The sequence below is a fragment of the Carya illinoinensis genome, chromosome 11 (assembly GCF_018687715.1).
Source record: "Carya illinoinensis cultivar Pawnee chromosome 11, C.illinoinensisPawnee_v1, whole genome shotgun sequence".
NCBI lineage: Eukaryota > Viridiplantae > Streptophyta > Magnoliopsida > Fagales > Juglandaceae > Carya > Carya illinoinensis.
Genome location: NC_056762.1, coordinates 842,652 through 858,279, shown reverse-complemented (window position 1 = coordinate 858,279; position 15,628 = coordinate 842,652). Strand labels below are relative to the sequence as shown.

General features: G+C 37.2%; 2 protein-coding genes across 3 annotated transcripts; one reads left to right on the top strand and one right to left on the bottom strand.

The window, feature by feature from the left end:
* The first annotated feature begins 1,226 nt into the window (after window positions 1–1,226).
* On the top strand, window positions 1,227–4,371 carry LOC122281594 (ACT domain-containing protein ACR6-like). Of its 2 annotated transcripts, none has more exons than XM_043093221.1 (7): window positions 1,227–1,376; window positions 1,658–1,703; window positions 1,791–1,905; window positions 2,059–2,126; window positions 2,514–3,104; window positions 3,425–3,529; window positions 3,611–4,371. In XM_043093221.1, exons 1-7 carry the CDS (start codon window positions 1,330–1,332, stop codon window positions 3,920–3,922), a joined length of 1,284 nt encoding a protein of 427 aa, XP_042949155.1. In that variant the 5' UTR covers window positions 1,227–1,329; the 3' UTR covers window positions 3,923–4,371. The 2 variants fall into 2 exon arrangements, with proteins under 2 accessions (XP_042949155.1, XP_042949156.1); XM_043093222.1 differs by lacking the exon at window positions 1,227–1,376 and adding an exon at window positions 1,444–1,522.
* Window positions 4,170–8,922, bottom strand: LOC122281593 (SWI/SNF complex subunit SWI3A). Its single transcript, XM_043093220.1, has 7 exons — window positions 8,743–8,922; window positions 7,824–8,362; window positions 6,501–6,995; window positions 5,683–5,852; window positions 5,512–5,561; window positions 4,786–4,949; window positions 4,170–4,659 (listed from the first exon to the last, which is right to left on the bottom strand). Exons 1-7 carry the CDS (start codon window positions 8,819–8,821, stop codon window positions 4,483–4,485), a joined length of 1,674 nt encoding a protein of 557 aa, XP_042949154.1. The 5' UTR covers window positions 8,822–8,922; the 3' UTR covers window positions 4,170–4,482.
* Between the last annotated feature and the right edge of the window lie 6,706 nt (window positions 8,923–15,628).

The window sequence follows — 15,628 nt, the reverse complement described above, 5'->3', positions numbered from 1 at the left end:
GTAATAATAGATTTCACAAAGAGGTGATTCAACTTGGTGTATTAATTAATTTTTTTATAAAAAATAAAACTAGACAAACGTGCTTTACACGTTGCTCCGACCTAATATGTTTAAAAAAGAAGAACAAGAAATGAGAATCCCCTAAAATATATTAATACAAAGATCGATATTAGTGGTACTATAGAAAGTTGCTCACAGAGACACAAAGATCTCCAGCGTTCCAATTCCACAGCTCTCATATATAATTCGTGTTCCTTGTTCAAAGGCCCGCAAGCAGAACATCCGAACCTTGAGAGCACTATCTGAAAATATACAAAACACGTCGTTAACACAATCAATCAACTTTAACAATACAAGTAGCATACCCAGTGTGTTGGGATTAGCATTTGCCACATATCTAGTAGACTAGTTGTTCGTTTATTTACGATAAGTACGATTCTCTTGTGCTTATATAACACAGTGGTTTTGATGTCCCCGGGATTTGGAAGACTGGTACTTGAATGGTCTCATTCCCTCTAGTTAACAAATCATTGTTTCTCTTTTGTCCTCTAATTCTCCCCACCTCAAAGTAAAACATCCTTATCCGATTGTCTTGTCTGTCCCGCCCAATTTAATGATCTGCTTAAAATCATAGGAAAATTTTATTTGCAGTCATTTTTATCGACTCTTTTATGCATTTTAGTGATATAATTAATTGTGTATTAAAAAAAATTAATCTAGCCAATCATATCAATGGAGTGCACAAGAAGTATGCAAAAATGACTATATGTAGCATTACTCAAAATCATAATATTCAGATAATTATTTTACGACTAATTATTTTATATTAAATAATATCAATTGTTTATCAAAATTATTAAATATCTTTTTATTTAGATTTCACATATCTATCAGTCTATCATCCATTTAAAATATAGTTATAAAAATAATTGTAAAACATGTAGGATGTGCATCATTGATTTAAATAATTATACGAATAGAATATGTAAAAAATATGCAAAATTGATTATCCTAACTTTACTGAAATGCCAAGTCGCGTGATTTAAAATTCCAGCGCGGGGTACGGACTCGTCTGTTGATATCTCACCTAAAGAATTAAGAATCCCCCAGTATGCAGCTTTAACTGTTTCCCGGCAACATCTTAACTGTTACTTTAACCAATCACAAATAGGCACGTTATCGCTGCTGATGTTCACGTTAGCTTTCCGGCCCCATATTTTAAACGGCATTGCAGCTTCACTCTGCTTACACAGTCTTTCTCTCAACCGAAAGTTCTCTATTTTCTTAGTTTTCAGTCTGGGTTTCTTCTCGAGGTTTGAGAGTTTGATCATGGATGATGTGTATGCAAAGTTCATTGAGAGAATGAACCCAACAAGGCATGCTACTCTCTCTTTCTCACTCTTACATACAAGCTTTATATCTCAACTAAGTTTCTGGGGATTTCTTGGGGATCATGTATTTGACCATTTGAAATGAATTGCATTTGGCTATCTGATTAATGATAATTATGAAGGCTGTGCAGGTAGAGTTTTAGTCTGCAATCCAAATTGCTAATGGCCTAGCCCTGCGGCTTCAACTTTCATTTTGGACTCCTCTTGCTCTCAAAATTTCGAGCTTTGAAGTTTATGAGACATTGACATTAGTTTTGTGGTTGCAGAGTTGTGATTGACAATGAGTCTTGTGAGCTTGCCACCATTATAGAGGTAAACTCTGCTTTGCCCCCATTTTCTACCTCGCAAAATGAACAGTTAAGAACAGAATTTTTCTGATTAGATTAGCTTTTTACTTAGGTTGTTAGTACTAATAGGCATGGAATACTCCTTGAAGTTGTCCAAGTACTTGCAGACTTAGACCTCATCATAACAAAAGCATACGTCTCCTCTGATGGAGGATGGTTCATGAATGGTATACTTCTACTATTTCCTCCCCTCCCCCCTTCTCTCTCTCTCTCTCTCTCTCTCTCTCTCTCTCTCTCTCACAGAGAGGAAGCAATGTTTACAATTTTCAATTGCGTACAAAACACCCATTATTTTTTTATCTCCATTTTCTCATTTCCAGTGTTTAATATGACTGACTGTGATGGGAACAAAGTTAGAGATGAAGGGATCCTCGATTATATACAGAAGGCAAGTGATTATAGCAGCAGTATTTTTCACTACTTTCTTTTCGTTTGGTTGGTATAACTTAGTTCTTTCGTTCCAAGATCACCTCCATTTGCAAGTGAAATCTCGAATAGCGTTGTCTGGCTGACCTATGAAACCTTTTATCTGGCTAGCACTTGGTTCATCTTTGTAAGTTTCCCATTACTAGATTCAGCTCAACGAAGTTTACCAAATTCCTTTAATTTTTTTGGGATGAGACTGACCTAAATTCAACTTATGTAGACTCAATTTGGGTTCACTAGAATAAGTTGTTGATCATGCCAACCTCGTTTTATGCATGATTCTTGTAGTGTTTTCCAGAACTTTTACATTCTCCTATTTAAACCTCGGATTTGTTGATCAATTTTGCAGACTGTTGAAACTGATGCGTGCTGCTTGGAGTCAATGAGAGGGTCAACTGGGGGAATGCCCTCGGAGGAGCATACGTCAATTGAACTAACTGGCACTGATAGGCCTGGGCTGTTGTCAGAAGTATTTGCAGTACTTACAGACCTCAGATGCAACGTGGTGAACGGTGAAATATGGACACACAATTCTAGAGCTGCTGCTGTTATTGACGTGACAGAACACTCAACTGGACAAGCAATTGAAGATCCAAAACGGCTCTCTACTATCAAGCAACTGCTTTGCAATGTCCTCCAAGGAAATATCAGTTTTATGACACCTAGAATCACAATATCCTCATCTGGGGTAACACACAGACAAAGAAGATTACATCAAATGATGTTTGCCTATAGGGATTTCGAAAGGCTTAAAGATGTCGAGCATAGTTCAAGAATCCATGTTTGCGTATTAGATTGTAATGATAGAGACTATACTGTTGTCTCCATAAGATCCAAAGACCGGCCGAAGCTTTTGTTTGACACACTGTGCACTCTAACAGATATGCAGTATGTGGTGTTCCATGGGACTGCCATCACAGAAAGGATGGAAGCTTATCAGGTATGATCAAAACTCTTAGTAACTGAGTAGTTGAAAATCAGATCAGATCCCATTATATAATGCATGAGAATTGAATAGACAGCCCTTGTTTGTACAACAACGTCTTTAAGTTTGTTTCATTAGAAACTCGGGTTCGTATTTAGGATTGGAAGACCAAATACCGTTTCCTCGCTCAGCCAAGGGATTTTCTTTTCCCTTTGAAGAAAATCTTGTTTTTGGATGTACATGTACTATCAACTAGGAGCTGCTCAAGTACGGTTCTGAATTTTCCTTTAGGTTCATCCTGTCAGACCCATGTCATAATAGTCCTCTGCTTGCAGGAATACTACATCAGACATATCGATGGGCTTCCCGTAAGTTCAGAGGCTGAGAGACAACGTGTTATAGAATGCCTTGAAGCAGCCATCCAGAGAAGAGCCTCTGAGGTAGATAGCCCACTTTAGACACTCGAGTTTAGAGTAGCATTTGTTTAGGTAATTTTCTAATAATTGCTTACTCCGGTACAGGAACTGGAACTAGAACTGTGCAGTGATGACAGACTCGGACTCCTCTCGGATATTACCAGAATATTTCGGGAAAATGGTTTGTGCATTAGACAGGCAGAGATGGCAACAAGAGGAGGGACAGCAAAAGATACATTCTTTGTCACTGATGTGTCTGGCCAACCTATTGATCCTAAAATCATTGATTTGATTAGGCAACAGATAGGACAAAACATATTGCAGGTGAAAGGGAACTTGAGTCTGTCTCCGAAATTTCCGCGGGAGATGGCTAGAAGTTTCCTCTTTACAAACCTTTTCAAAAGTCGAATTTGTTAAGTATATAATCGTGCCCATAGTTCGCTCATGTTATTTCTAGGAAGGAACAACATATAGACATTGAGTGCGATTTCAGAACAAAGGACAACAAAATTTAGTCACCATACACGGCAGGAATGATGATATATCGTTTCTTTGGGCTGCGTAATTGTGTGCGAGTGTGAAGGAAATAAATTGTAGAAATACAAGGAAACTGCTAGATATTTGAATGTAAAATCAAGGTGAAGACTTCAGATTGATACAAGAGTAGAAGATAAATGCTGCCAAGGAAATATTATTGAACCTAGTGCTGTGAACATTTCTAAAGAGCTTCTAGCCAACTAATGGGACGAAAATGGTGTTCATCAGCCTAATTGTAAATTTAAGTGCAACTGGCGGTAACATCGATTTCTGCTTAGAAATAAACACAAAAGCGTACATTGAAATTTCATAAGGCGCATCTTTTTTTTTATAAGGGTTTCATAACGTGCATCTCAGATCTCATCTCTTCGTCTTCTTCTTCTTCTCCTTTGCCTTCTCAATGATATCAACAAAATCTTCAGTTAAATATGCTACCAATCTTAAGATTTTACAGAGTGATCCCTCCATCTAGAGATACCGGCATTGATTGCCTTCTGTAGGACTCCAATCCGTTCTGCTAAAAGGCAATCTTTAAGTTCTTCCATTTCAGCGTATTCCTTCTCCATTATCAGCTCCAGATCTTCAAAATGCTTGATTTTGTGGTGCAACTTTTTCATCTACATATGCATTCAAGCAAAGAATATATTCTTAGGCCTGCCTACCTCTTAAATGGAAAGTTTTCAGCAAGTAGAACGTAAAAGGGCAAAGCATGTGGACCATGAACAAAGAAAGCTGTGACCCACCTGTGTTTCAATTATGATCGCCACTAAATTTTCAACCTCTCTGTCCTCCTGCTCAGCTAACAATTTAGCACGAGCAGCAGCTGCCCCAAGAGCTGTTGCAATGGAAGCTCTAATTTGCAGAGCTAGAGGTATATCATCCCTCTTGTGGGGTGTATTTGCAGTTTCTGTAAGAAGTAAAGCTTCGTAAAATGATAAAGAGTGACATGCTACGGCAATCAATAACCTAATAAAAGAATAGAAAATGGCTGCCCAGAGAAATTGTGGAAGTGAACGATGATATCCAGTGGCCACATGGGAATGAAGCACCAAAAAAAAAAACTACAAACAAAAGGAGCCCCGTTTGGTTACACAGATGAGATGAGATGAGATGTTTTAAATAAAAATGAATAAAATATTATTATAATATAATTTTTTAATATTAATTTTGTATTGAGATTTGAAAAAGTTAAATTTTTTATTATATTTTATATAGGAATTTAAAAAAATTGTAATGATGAGTTAAGATGAGATGTTTTGGGTTTCGGTAACCAATCGGGCCCTCTGACTCTTCCATTATGTTATGAACAAATCAATCTTTCCTTAACAAAACTAAAATGGTTTAGATCTTAAAAAAATAACAGAAAAATCAATGCATTTCAGAAGCCAACATATATAATATACCAAAAGATATCTTCACTGTGACATAGTTACAGACAAAACTTTTGAAATCATTTTGCTTCTTCATACCTGATTGAGTCAAACCTTCCTTCGTCTTAGATTCTTCATTCTTAAGGACTCTGAAACAGATAACAGAAAATTTTAAAATCATAGTATCAGTAGAAGAGCCAGATAATGCTTCCAGTTCCAAGAATCCAGGGGCATTACAATAGGTACTAAATGAATGAATGAATGAATAACCTTTCTGCTTCGTAACTTGCAGTGGGCGAAGATAATCCATTAGAAATATGATCCTCCTCAACATCAAAGATCTCTCTTGGAAATGAGTTTTCGTCACAAAGTGCTGTAACAGCAGCCTCAGCTGCAGCAGCTGTGATTTGAGAACCAACCATGGTTGAGATCCGAGCAACCTGATGCAAACAATTTTTTTTTTTTGGATCGGCAATCAAGAAGTTTTATTCATAGTAATACGCAAAGCCCAAGTACACAGGGAGTATACTTGAGAAGTCATGGACATTCAGTCCATTACAGACAATGGCCCCTACCCATGAAAACCCTGATGCAAACAATATTAACTTCTTGTTGTGCATAATAAGAGGGAAAGGAAAAGCTCGACAGCATGCCCCTACCCCCCCCCCCCCCCCCCCCCCCTCCCCCCTCTCTCCCTCTCTCCAGCCAGAAAAATAAATAAGATTTTAAAAAAATGATTTTCTCCATCATTCATTTACAGGAGAAAAGTTCAGTTAGCCGATATAAAAACATGTGGGAAAAAAAGCTATGCAACTTGAACACATAAATAAATATATATTTATAGATATAACAGAATATCATTTCTTCTTTCTCTCTTTTGCGTCGGATCTTTTGCCCCAGCATTGGAAACCATAAAGCACATTTCACTACTTTTTGTCTTCCAACAATTTTACACAGTTATTGTTTGAATATAATACTCAATTTACCAACTAAACAGAGTACAAACCAGCTAAAACAACAATAATGTCCCAAAATAATGGTTAGCTTGGAAGTCTGAAAAACAATATTTTTGTAACAAGGTCTCCTACCTGTTTCATAAGTGAACTACCGGCATCTGAAAGGGATGCAATGCGCTGTCTTTTTGAAGGATGACCTTGGTCCACAGTGTCTCCATTTTCCTCCCTTTCATTAATCTGTTCATGACATTGACCCTCTAATCTGATAGCTTCATGACGTTCAAATGAAGATAACTGGACTTGTTTTGTTCCATTCATACTGCCATTGAGGCCACCATAATTACCATATTTGTGGGCAGAACCCAACACAAGCTCTCCAAAAGGCAATTCAATGAGTTTCAATATACAATCAACCTTGCTTTTGGTTTGAACATTTTGAGCAACGAGCTCCCAGTCATCCCCATGCTTCAATACAGATTCTAAAAGAAGTAGGGTTTCTGCCTCAGTCCAGATAGCTCCATTACTACCCTTGTTTTCTGCACACTCATTGAGCTTGAATTCATCCATAGACCTGTTCTCCCCATAATTTTGACTTTTGAAACAGTTTATGCAAATTATGAATTCACCCTGCCAGTGTAATAATCATAACAAATATGGGGGTCACAAGCTCTCAAGCACAAAAGAAAATAATATAGGGTGATAGATAATATGAATTACGAACTCATAACAGCGCAGAGAGAGAGAGAGAGAGAGAGAGAGAGAGAGAGAGAGAGAGAGAGAGAGTTTTGTGATGAATTTATTGTACTGCTAAAACTGCAAACCAGCGCTATGAAAATCATGAAAATCAAACCCAGAACATTGTCGCATATTTATCAAGTTCAGAACATTGCTATAATTTGTAGGGCACTTTTTCCTGTTGAAAACTGGAGCGTTGGACATTTGAGGTAACAACACTCAATAACTCAGGTCCTGCACTCAATCGTACTCCAAAAGAATTCACCTTCATCAAACCAAAAAACATGTAGAATCATAATGGTTTTGTGCATATATTTCAATAAACTTATACCTAGCTGTTAGTTTCATGATTGTTTCAATCCTTTGGTGTCGTTTTCAACACAATCAAACAATGACATATATGTTTGCCATCATAAATAAAAAAAAAGATACACATAAACAGCCAAATTCTAAATCTCATCCTTGAGGAAGATAAGAAACATGTATTTGGATTGGTTATACCAATGTTATAACCAATGTTTAACACAAAGACCCGAACATAGAGGATATGTACAGCAAACTCCCACAAAATACCTGACCAATAAGATTATTCATGACTACAGTAAATTTAAGTGGACATGCTAGGCATCCAATCAGTAAAACTAGCCCACTATTTCTTGCAAACAACTTATAATAGACAACAAAACCTGAGATCAAATGTAAACATAAAAGAGCTAATACCTTGGTATATTTATAGTGACCAGAGTCGCAAATTCCACCACAATTTCCACAAATCAGCCCCTTCGGCTTCACCAAATCGCCAAAAACATCTGAATAGGATGCCAATGGCAGAAATTTGAATCCACTCTCAACTGCATTATCCACGACGTTTGGTGGCACGCAAATAGGCTTTGGCGAATTTGGTGAGGCACCAACTCGAACCGCATTCGGGACAACACTCTCAATCTTAATTCTAGACCTATCCTCCCCATCCTCCACCACCACCAAACTAGTATTGCTACCGGAAGGCGCACCGAAATTTATCAACCCCCGCTCGTCCAAGAACTTAAAAACCTTGTGGAGCAAGCTAACATCGCCCACCAGCGATTTTCGGACGTCAGTGAAGCTAAGCCGCCTCGAAGGCTCTTCTCTGTACTTATTGATGATAAAATCTCTGTACTCCTTGTATATTTTGGGCGTCCTTGAAAAAGAGCTTCCGTCGAAGAATTCTCTTAGAGCGAGTTTCTCGGTTTCGTGGATTTCGTCCCACAAGAACCAACCTAAGAGAATTCGATTTCAATCTCAGGTTTTTTGAGATTCTAAAAACAACAAGATAATGATAATAATCATAATTTCGAATTTCTTTCTCTCTCTCTCTCTCTTTTTTTTTTTTTTTTGTAAATTCAACTGTTTGATTAGAAACAAAAACTTCCAAAATACCCTAAAACAACAACTAGCTAAAGAGAATGTATGGTGGGCTTCAATGACAAATTTTGAATCATTTTAATAGAAAGTTGCAGAATTTTATTGTCTTTTCACCCGAAAAATTTTTAGAGGAATTGGATTCAGGGGAACCAGACGAAGAGATTAGGGTTTGAACGAAAAGTGAAGAGGGATCAAAGCCTCGGATTAGAGGAGAGAGAGAAAGAGAGAGACTTACTAGAGTGGCTTGGAATGGTGTAGAGGTCGAGCTCTGGTTCGTCGGGTTTAGAAGTCGGGTCATGTGGTGTGGTTTCCATCTTTTCGGAGTCTCGGACCAGGCTAACTGAGCACGCTCCTGAGTGAGTCCCTGTGTTCGGATCTTACCTGTCCCTCGAAACCCTTAACATTTGCGCGGATTATTATGGCCCTACGAAGGGTAATTAATTTGCGGGCAACTTTGGTCACGGACCAATGAGATTTCAAGTCAACATTTTGACTATCTTTTTTCTTTTTTTTTTGGATAACATTTTTTGACTATCTTTTATGTATGTTCGTATGTATCATGCAAAGGGCCTGTGAACTGAGATCTGGAAAATGGAGTTCTTCAACCTCTCTTTCCCAATGTATCAAAAACAAAAAAATAAAAATAAAAACAAAAAATTCATTATCACATTCACAGCCAATCAAAATTATAAAAATACAGAGATAATTTGACATTCTCCACTCTAAGGCTTCTCCTTCGTAGGGGTTTTTCACTCGTCTTTTGTACAGTTTTTTCGAACGTACAGCATTAAGTATAGTATTATTGGTTTGGATTTATGTGGAGAACAATGGATTGGAGGAACTCAACAAGAAACTATATGTCTCTAACCGATCAAGAACAAAAAATTCAAGTCGAGACAAATAAGCCAGAAGATACCATGACCAAAGGAGATAAGTGCCTTATTATCAAACTCTAAAAGGATCGTCAAATACAATAAGGAAGTTCTCAAGCAAATAATAAAGAAGATATGTAGACAAGTAAAAATATCAGATTTTGAGATTTGGGACCAAAGTTAATTTTAGTGGAATTTGAAGATAACAAGGATAAAGATTGCGTCAAACAGTATGGACCTTGGTCTTTTGTCAAACACCTGCTATTGGTGAAAGAGTTGGAATGGACATTACTACAACTATATTCTGGATATGGACATATGATCTGCCTCTGATTGTGATTGTGCCATGAATGAGTATGTAGGCAAACTGATTAGTAGGGCAAACTGATTAGTAGTGCGAAGGATGGAAGAAATTGATTTCAAGAAGGAGGATATGGCATGGGGAGAGTTCATGAGAGTCCTTGTCTGTATAGATACCACAAAGCCCCTCCTGAGAGGAAAATTAAAACAGTTAATTTAGGTTCATCAAGCTCTTGCTAAGTTCGTTTTACCAATGAACAACTCTCAAACTTCTACTACTACTGCCAATGGACATTGGTGCTACAATCTTTAGCAGAAAAAGAAGGAAATATTTGAGAACGAAGGTTTTCCATATGGCCAGTGGATGCATATAGGAGGTAATGGAGGAAGGGAGTGGGAATGGCAGAACTAGAGGAAAGAGGATGACCTGCCACTATCCCCTATGAATGCTTCAACGAATGAAAGAAAAGAACCAAGATGTCTAGTGGGAATTATAGGGAAATCTGTCAGCCAATTTGAAAATGTGAAAACAGGGGTGGACATCATAAAAAGAATCAAAGCCAATATGGAACGTTACCAAATAAAGACACAAAATGGATGGAGAAAGATAGGCAATCGAATATGACTAGAAGCAATAAATCAAGGAAGGAAAAAGGAAAGAATGAAAATTGAAAAGGGAAGAAAGAAAAGAAGACAACAAATATGGAGGAATTTGTGTCTTTAATGGAAACTCAAGCAAGAAAGCGTACAACTGAAGTGGGCCTGAAAGTTCAACAAAATTGATTGGTCACTTCAAACTAGATCATTGATGAAGGCCTAATAGCCCACTTGATGAGTAAGCCTTTACCTACTAGGGGAAGGCAGTGGAAACATCTGATCAAGAAAACTTAGACAAAAGCCCAATAGTAACCTCTATTCAGAAGAAGAGAAGAGAATTGGAAAAGTTTGAAGATGAACTGGAAAGGAGCTCAAAATGACAATCGACATAGAGGAAGAATGAGGCTAATTAGGAGGTTGATAAACAAAGCAAACCGGCATAGGCTGGCTACCAGCCCTACTGGAGCAATGAAAACTCTGAGTTGGAATTCCTATAGGCTTGGGAACCTATTGAGATTTCAAGCGCTTCATGACATCGTCAGGAAGGAAGATCCCAATATTGTGATCTTACAAGAAACAAAGCTGAAGGTGAGACAGATAGAGAAATGTAAGTTCAGATTAGGTTTTGATAACTATCTAGTTGTGGATTGTAATGGGAGGAGCGGTGGATTAGCTCTTTTGTGGAAGAATGAGGTACTACAAAAGGTAAACAATTATTCAAAATCTCATATTGATGCTCAAATTAAAAAGGAAGGATCTACTGAAGCTGAATGACACCTTACTATGTGTATAGAAATTCTGATACTGAGAATAGACATGAAAGGTAGAGCTTAATCAGATCATGAATATTTGACTATATAGGTCAATCCGAACCCAGTCCTTTAAGTTAAACGTATCAAACTTTCAAACTCTAACTTAACCCTTTTAGATAACGGCTCATGTCGTGCTACCTATTTTAACTTATTTAATAATTAATTAGAAATATGTTAACATGACACAATTTATTTAAACTTTTTTTCATATAAATGAGTTGAACTAAAACACATAACTTATTTAACTTAATTAACATAATTTCACTTAAAAGTTAAAATATATATTTATTAATAACCACAATATCTTTAAAAATATATATCAATATTTTTCAAATTTTAAAATATAATAAAACCCATATTACATTTGGACATGAGAAGAGTGGTCAATTTAGTGTAAGGAGTGCATATAGATTCTTCAAGTCTTCTGGACAATTTAATCAAGTGGGTGAATGTTCTAATGTCGAGGAACAAATGAAGAATGGAGATACATTTGGAAGTTGAAAATTCCTAACAGAATTAGAATATTAGCTTGGAGGGCTTGCAAGAAGGGGCTGCCAACAAAAAGGAATCTAAGAAATAAAAAGGTCATTGTGGAAACCTTGTGTCAATGGTGTAATGTGGCAAAGGAGGATGTTAATCATGCTTTGTTATCATGCCCTTCTATCAAAGATTGCTGGAAGATGTATTTTCATGATTTGAGGGTGGAGGAAGAGTAAATCGATTTTCTACAGAAGGTAAGGAAATTGCAGCAGCTGGGAAATAAGGGTGAGGTTGAAAAGTTTTTCTTAACAGCTATACTAGAGACAACCGAAGTGAGGAACCGAGAGATAACCGACCATACGTGAAACTTATGTGGAATTATAAAAGAAAGAAAAAAGGCAAAAAACAAAATGTAAAATGCATCTCTCTCTTTATCTTCTTCACTTCAAATCCCTCTCTTCCCTCCAGTCTCTCTCCACGCTACTGCTTTGTTTCTCCCAACGCAACATGGATGATGCCATAGTTCTATACCCCTGTGCAAACAGAAGCCACCTGACCGCAATAAAGCTTGGCAAGCTCATACTCCTCTAGTGGTGGATTTCTTCCCACCCACAAGAACCTTTGGCCACTATTTTCTATTCCTACTGCCATTTCTTTCAACTATTATGCCGAAAACAATCCCTTTCATGCTTCCAAATGAAATAAACACAACGTGAGAAACCAAAACCGAGCAACACCCACGACACTATCAGCCTCTCCTCCATAGATGAGCAATCGACGGCAAACCGCAACAACCATAATGCCATAAGACAAGTTCCACCGTGTTCTCTGTTTTGGGAAGTAAAAAACAGAGCAAATTTTCTTGGTCCTTAGCTTAGCTTAACCTCACACAGAAACTTCCAACCACCTCGTGAGTCAGCTTCTCAACAGACCAAGCCACTGAATACTCATGAAAAAATTCTAACAATCGAGAAATCTAACAATCAGAACCCAACATTCAGAGTAAGACAATGAACTCATTAGAAAAATAATACCTTAATGAAGCCAATTTCCTTGGCGTTGCTGCGGAAGGGAAAATGTCTAACGACACAAAAAAAAATCGAACAAAAAAAACTCTATAAATAAATCAGAAGCCTGGCAAGGATCGGAACAAGTTAGATTTCTTTCGATCAATGATAATTTCTCGGGGACCAAACAGGCTGGAAGAGAAGAAGCAATATTTTATACCAGGCGTAGGAGCCAGGGCCATAGTTCTTAGGGTGAGAATTCCACACGTTGGAGTGCCCCATGATCTTGTTCTGTGTCTCAGTGACGGTAGTTTTGTAATGGCTCACGATAGAGACTGGGTGTTGTGTTTTGGTGCGAGAAACTGAGACTTACGGTGGCTTGGGTGCAGTTGGTGTCGGTTTTAAGTCGGTGGTCGTGCGTGGGAGGTATCTGGGCTAAGAGCACAAAATTGTTCCGTTTTGGCTCTTTAAAACAGAGGATTAATGGCAACAGGGAGGTTTGCTAGACTATTCTCATGGAGTCTCCAATGTGATGCAGTGACTTGCGAGATGGTTGGAGTTGCCTTGCGTGAAGGGATTCACGTGTGGTGACAGCAGCTAAGAGGTGGAGATGCTTCACTGAAGCGTGAAGGTTTGCGGCAGTGGTGGTTTCTTTGCTCATAAGGGGGGGCCAAACCTGTTTGGTTTCCTTAAGGAGACAGACGTGCATGGGGCACTAGGCATCTTCAAGGGAGAAGGAGTGCTCCAATGGAGATGGAGATTGAGGAAGGGAGAAACGAAATGTCAAGCGGGAGAGAGAGGGAACGAAAGGAGAGGGAGAGGAAGGAAAAAGTAAAACGGATGACATGGATACGTCGGTTGCACTAACCGGTTGTAGTTATCATTTTTCTTTTTTTAATTGCCTAGGGCATCTGGTATAGAAGGAACGAGCACATATATGAGAATCAAATTCTCAATCTTGGTCTGATAGTTGAATATGCTTTGTCTATAGCTGAGGAATATCAAGCAGTACATGATTTGGCTGATCAAAGCATACAAAAAAGTGTCGATGGAGGCCACCTCAGAATGATTCTATAAAACTAAATATGGATGGGCCTATTTTTATAGACCAATGCAGTGCTGGTGTGGGAGTGATCTTAAGGAAGGAAGGGGGTGAGGTCATTTTATCAACTAGTAATAAGGAAAGAGAGGTTAATGATCCTATTGAGATTGAGTTGATGGCTGTGGTGAGAGGCCTTCAGATCTGCATTCCTTTGGGCATACCAAACTTGCTCATTGAAACTAACTCCTTGTTGCTAGTTAATGAAGTTGTGAATGACAAAGAGACAACGACACATTTTGGCAATATGGTCTATGAAATGAAAAGATTGATGAAATATTTTCCAAAGTGTAAGATTAAGCATATTGTAAGAACAACTAATGAAGCAGCTCATAAGTTGGCTAGACATGCATGGCATCTTGAAGACTTAGTTATGTGGTGGTATTCATGTCCTAAATGTATTACTCAAACCATTTGGGCTAAGGGCAGGCTTGATAAGTAAGATAAGAATTTTGAGTTGAAATGAAAGTTTAAAATATTATTTTTTTAGTATTATTATTGTTTTGAGATTTGAAAATGTTGAATTGGAATTTAAAAAAGTTAAATTGTTTATTATATTTTATATAGGAATTTGATAAAGTTGTAATGATGAGATGAGAATTTTGAATTGAGATGTATCTTCCAAACCTGCCCTGATGTAATGTTGAATGTTATTGGAATAAAAGTCAAATTTTCTTATAAAAAAAAAAAACAACATTACAAATTATATAATAACAAATATGAACATAGGTCTAAAATTATAGTTCCAATAATAAAAATAATAAAAATATAAGCATACTGAGAAATACCAATATTACAACTTAACAATAATAAAATTTTAATTTTGAAATAAATTCAAAATGGGTTGATTTTGTGTTAAATATATTGATCTATTATTGATCTATTTATAAATCCTGTCTTAATAGATCTATCTATTTTGATGCAAATTCATTAACATCATGTCAAAATCTGCTAATTTTGTACTGTGTCCTTGTTGGTTTCATACATTGTGTCATGTATTACACCCATATTTTACATTGGTGGGGGGACTGGCTAGTCATTTCCTTCGGTCATTTTAGAGATCCATATAGCAACTATCGGGCTCAACCAGCCCACCGCCCGACCAAATCGTTAAAGTTCTTTCGGTTTTTTATTTTTTATTTTTTTGAGAACAATTTTTTTCAATTATTAATATGCATATGTGTATATAAAAACGTATAGATCGAATGAAGTCCTTGAGAAATTCTTATACGTATTTATATAACCCATACAATTAATACATGTGGATTGTTATCTAGTGATGGAGGAGAAAGAAATGAAGGAATAGATCGAAGAAGGTGAAGTCATATGCACCAAAATGTGAAGTCTTCCCTATTGATCTATCATTTCTCTCTTGCCTATTCGGCTATTTTCAACTGCTCCATTGCCTCCGTTACCAGCTTTTTGTCCTCTTTCGTTAATATTGAGTCTCGTCTTGCCTGGACCTGTATAGATAAATCACAGGCGCCTTTCGTCTTCCCTGTTGGAAAGGAAAGCCCTTCAATTTATCATTCATGGGTCTAAGATTGGAGTTCACAATAAAGATAATCGCAAAAAACTATCTTAACACATGATATATTAAAATATGGGCAGACAGATAGATTTTCATCCGCCTGGAGATAGTAGAATCACCTATATACATCCAGAAGACGAACCCCCACCCAACCCCAAAAAAATACGTAGATAATTACCTGCTCGATCTAGTTTATGTGTTTGTATTCTATTGTTCATGTGTGTATGTATCCATGTATACATGAGATCATGTTCGCGCGTTTGTCATTTTTATTAGGAATATATGCGCGTTCGGCCTCTTGTCATGATCATGATGATATCATGTTCAGTGCCTGGAGTTGATCATCACGTTTAATCATCCTGATGATCAAGTGGATATATGAAAGATTAATTGCTTCATCCAATTCCACTGAATACTTAGTTA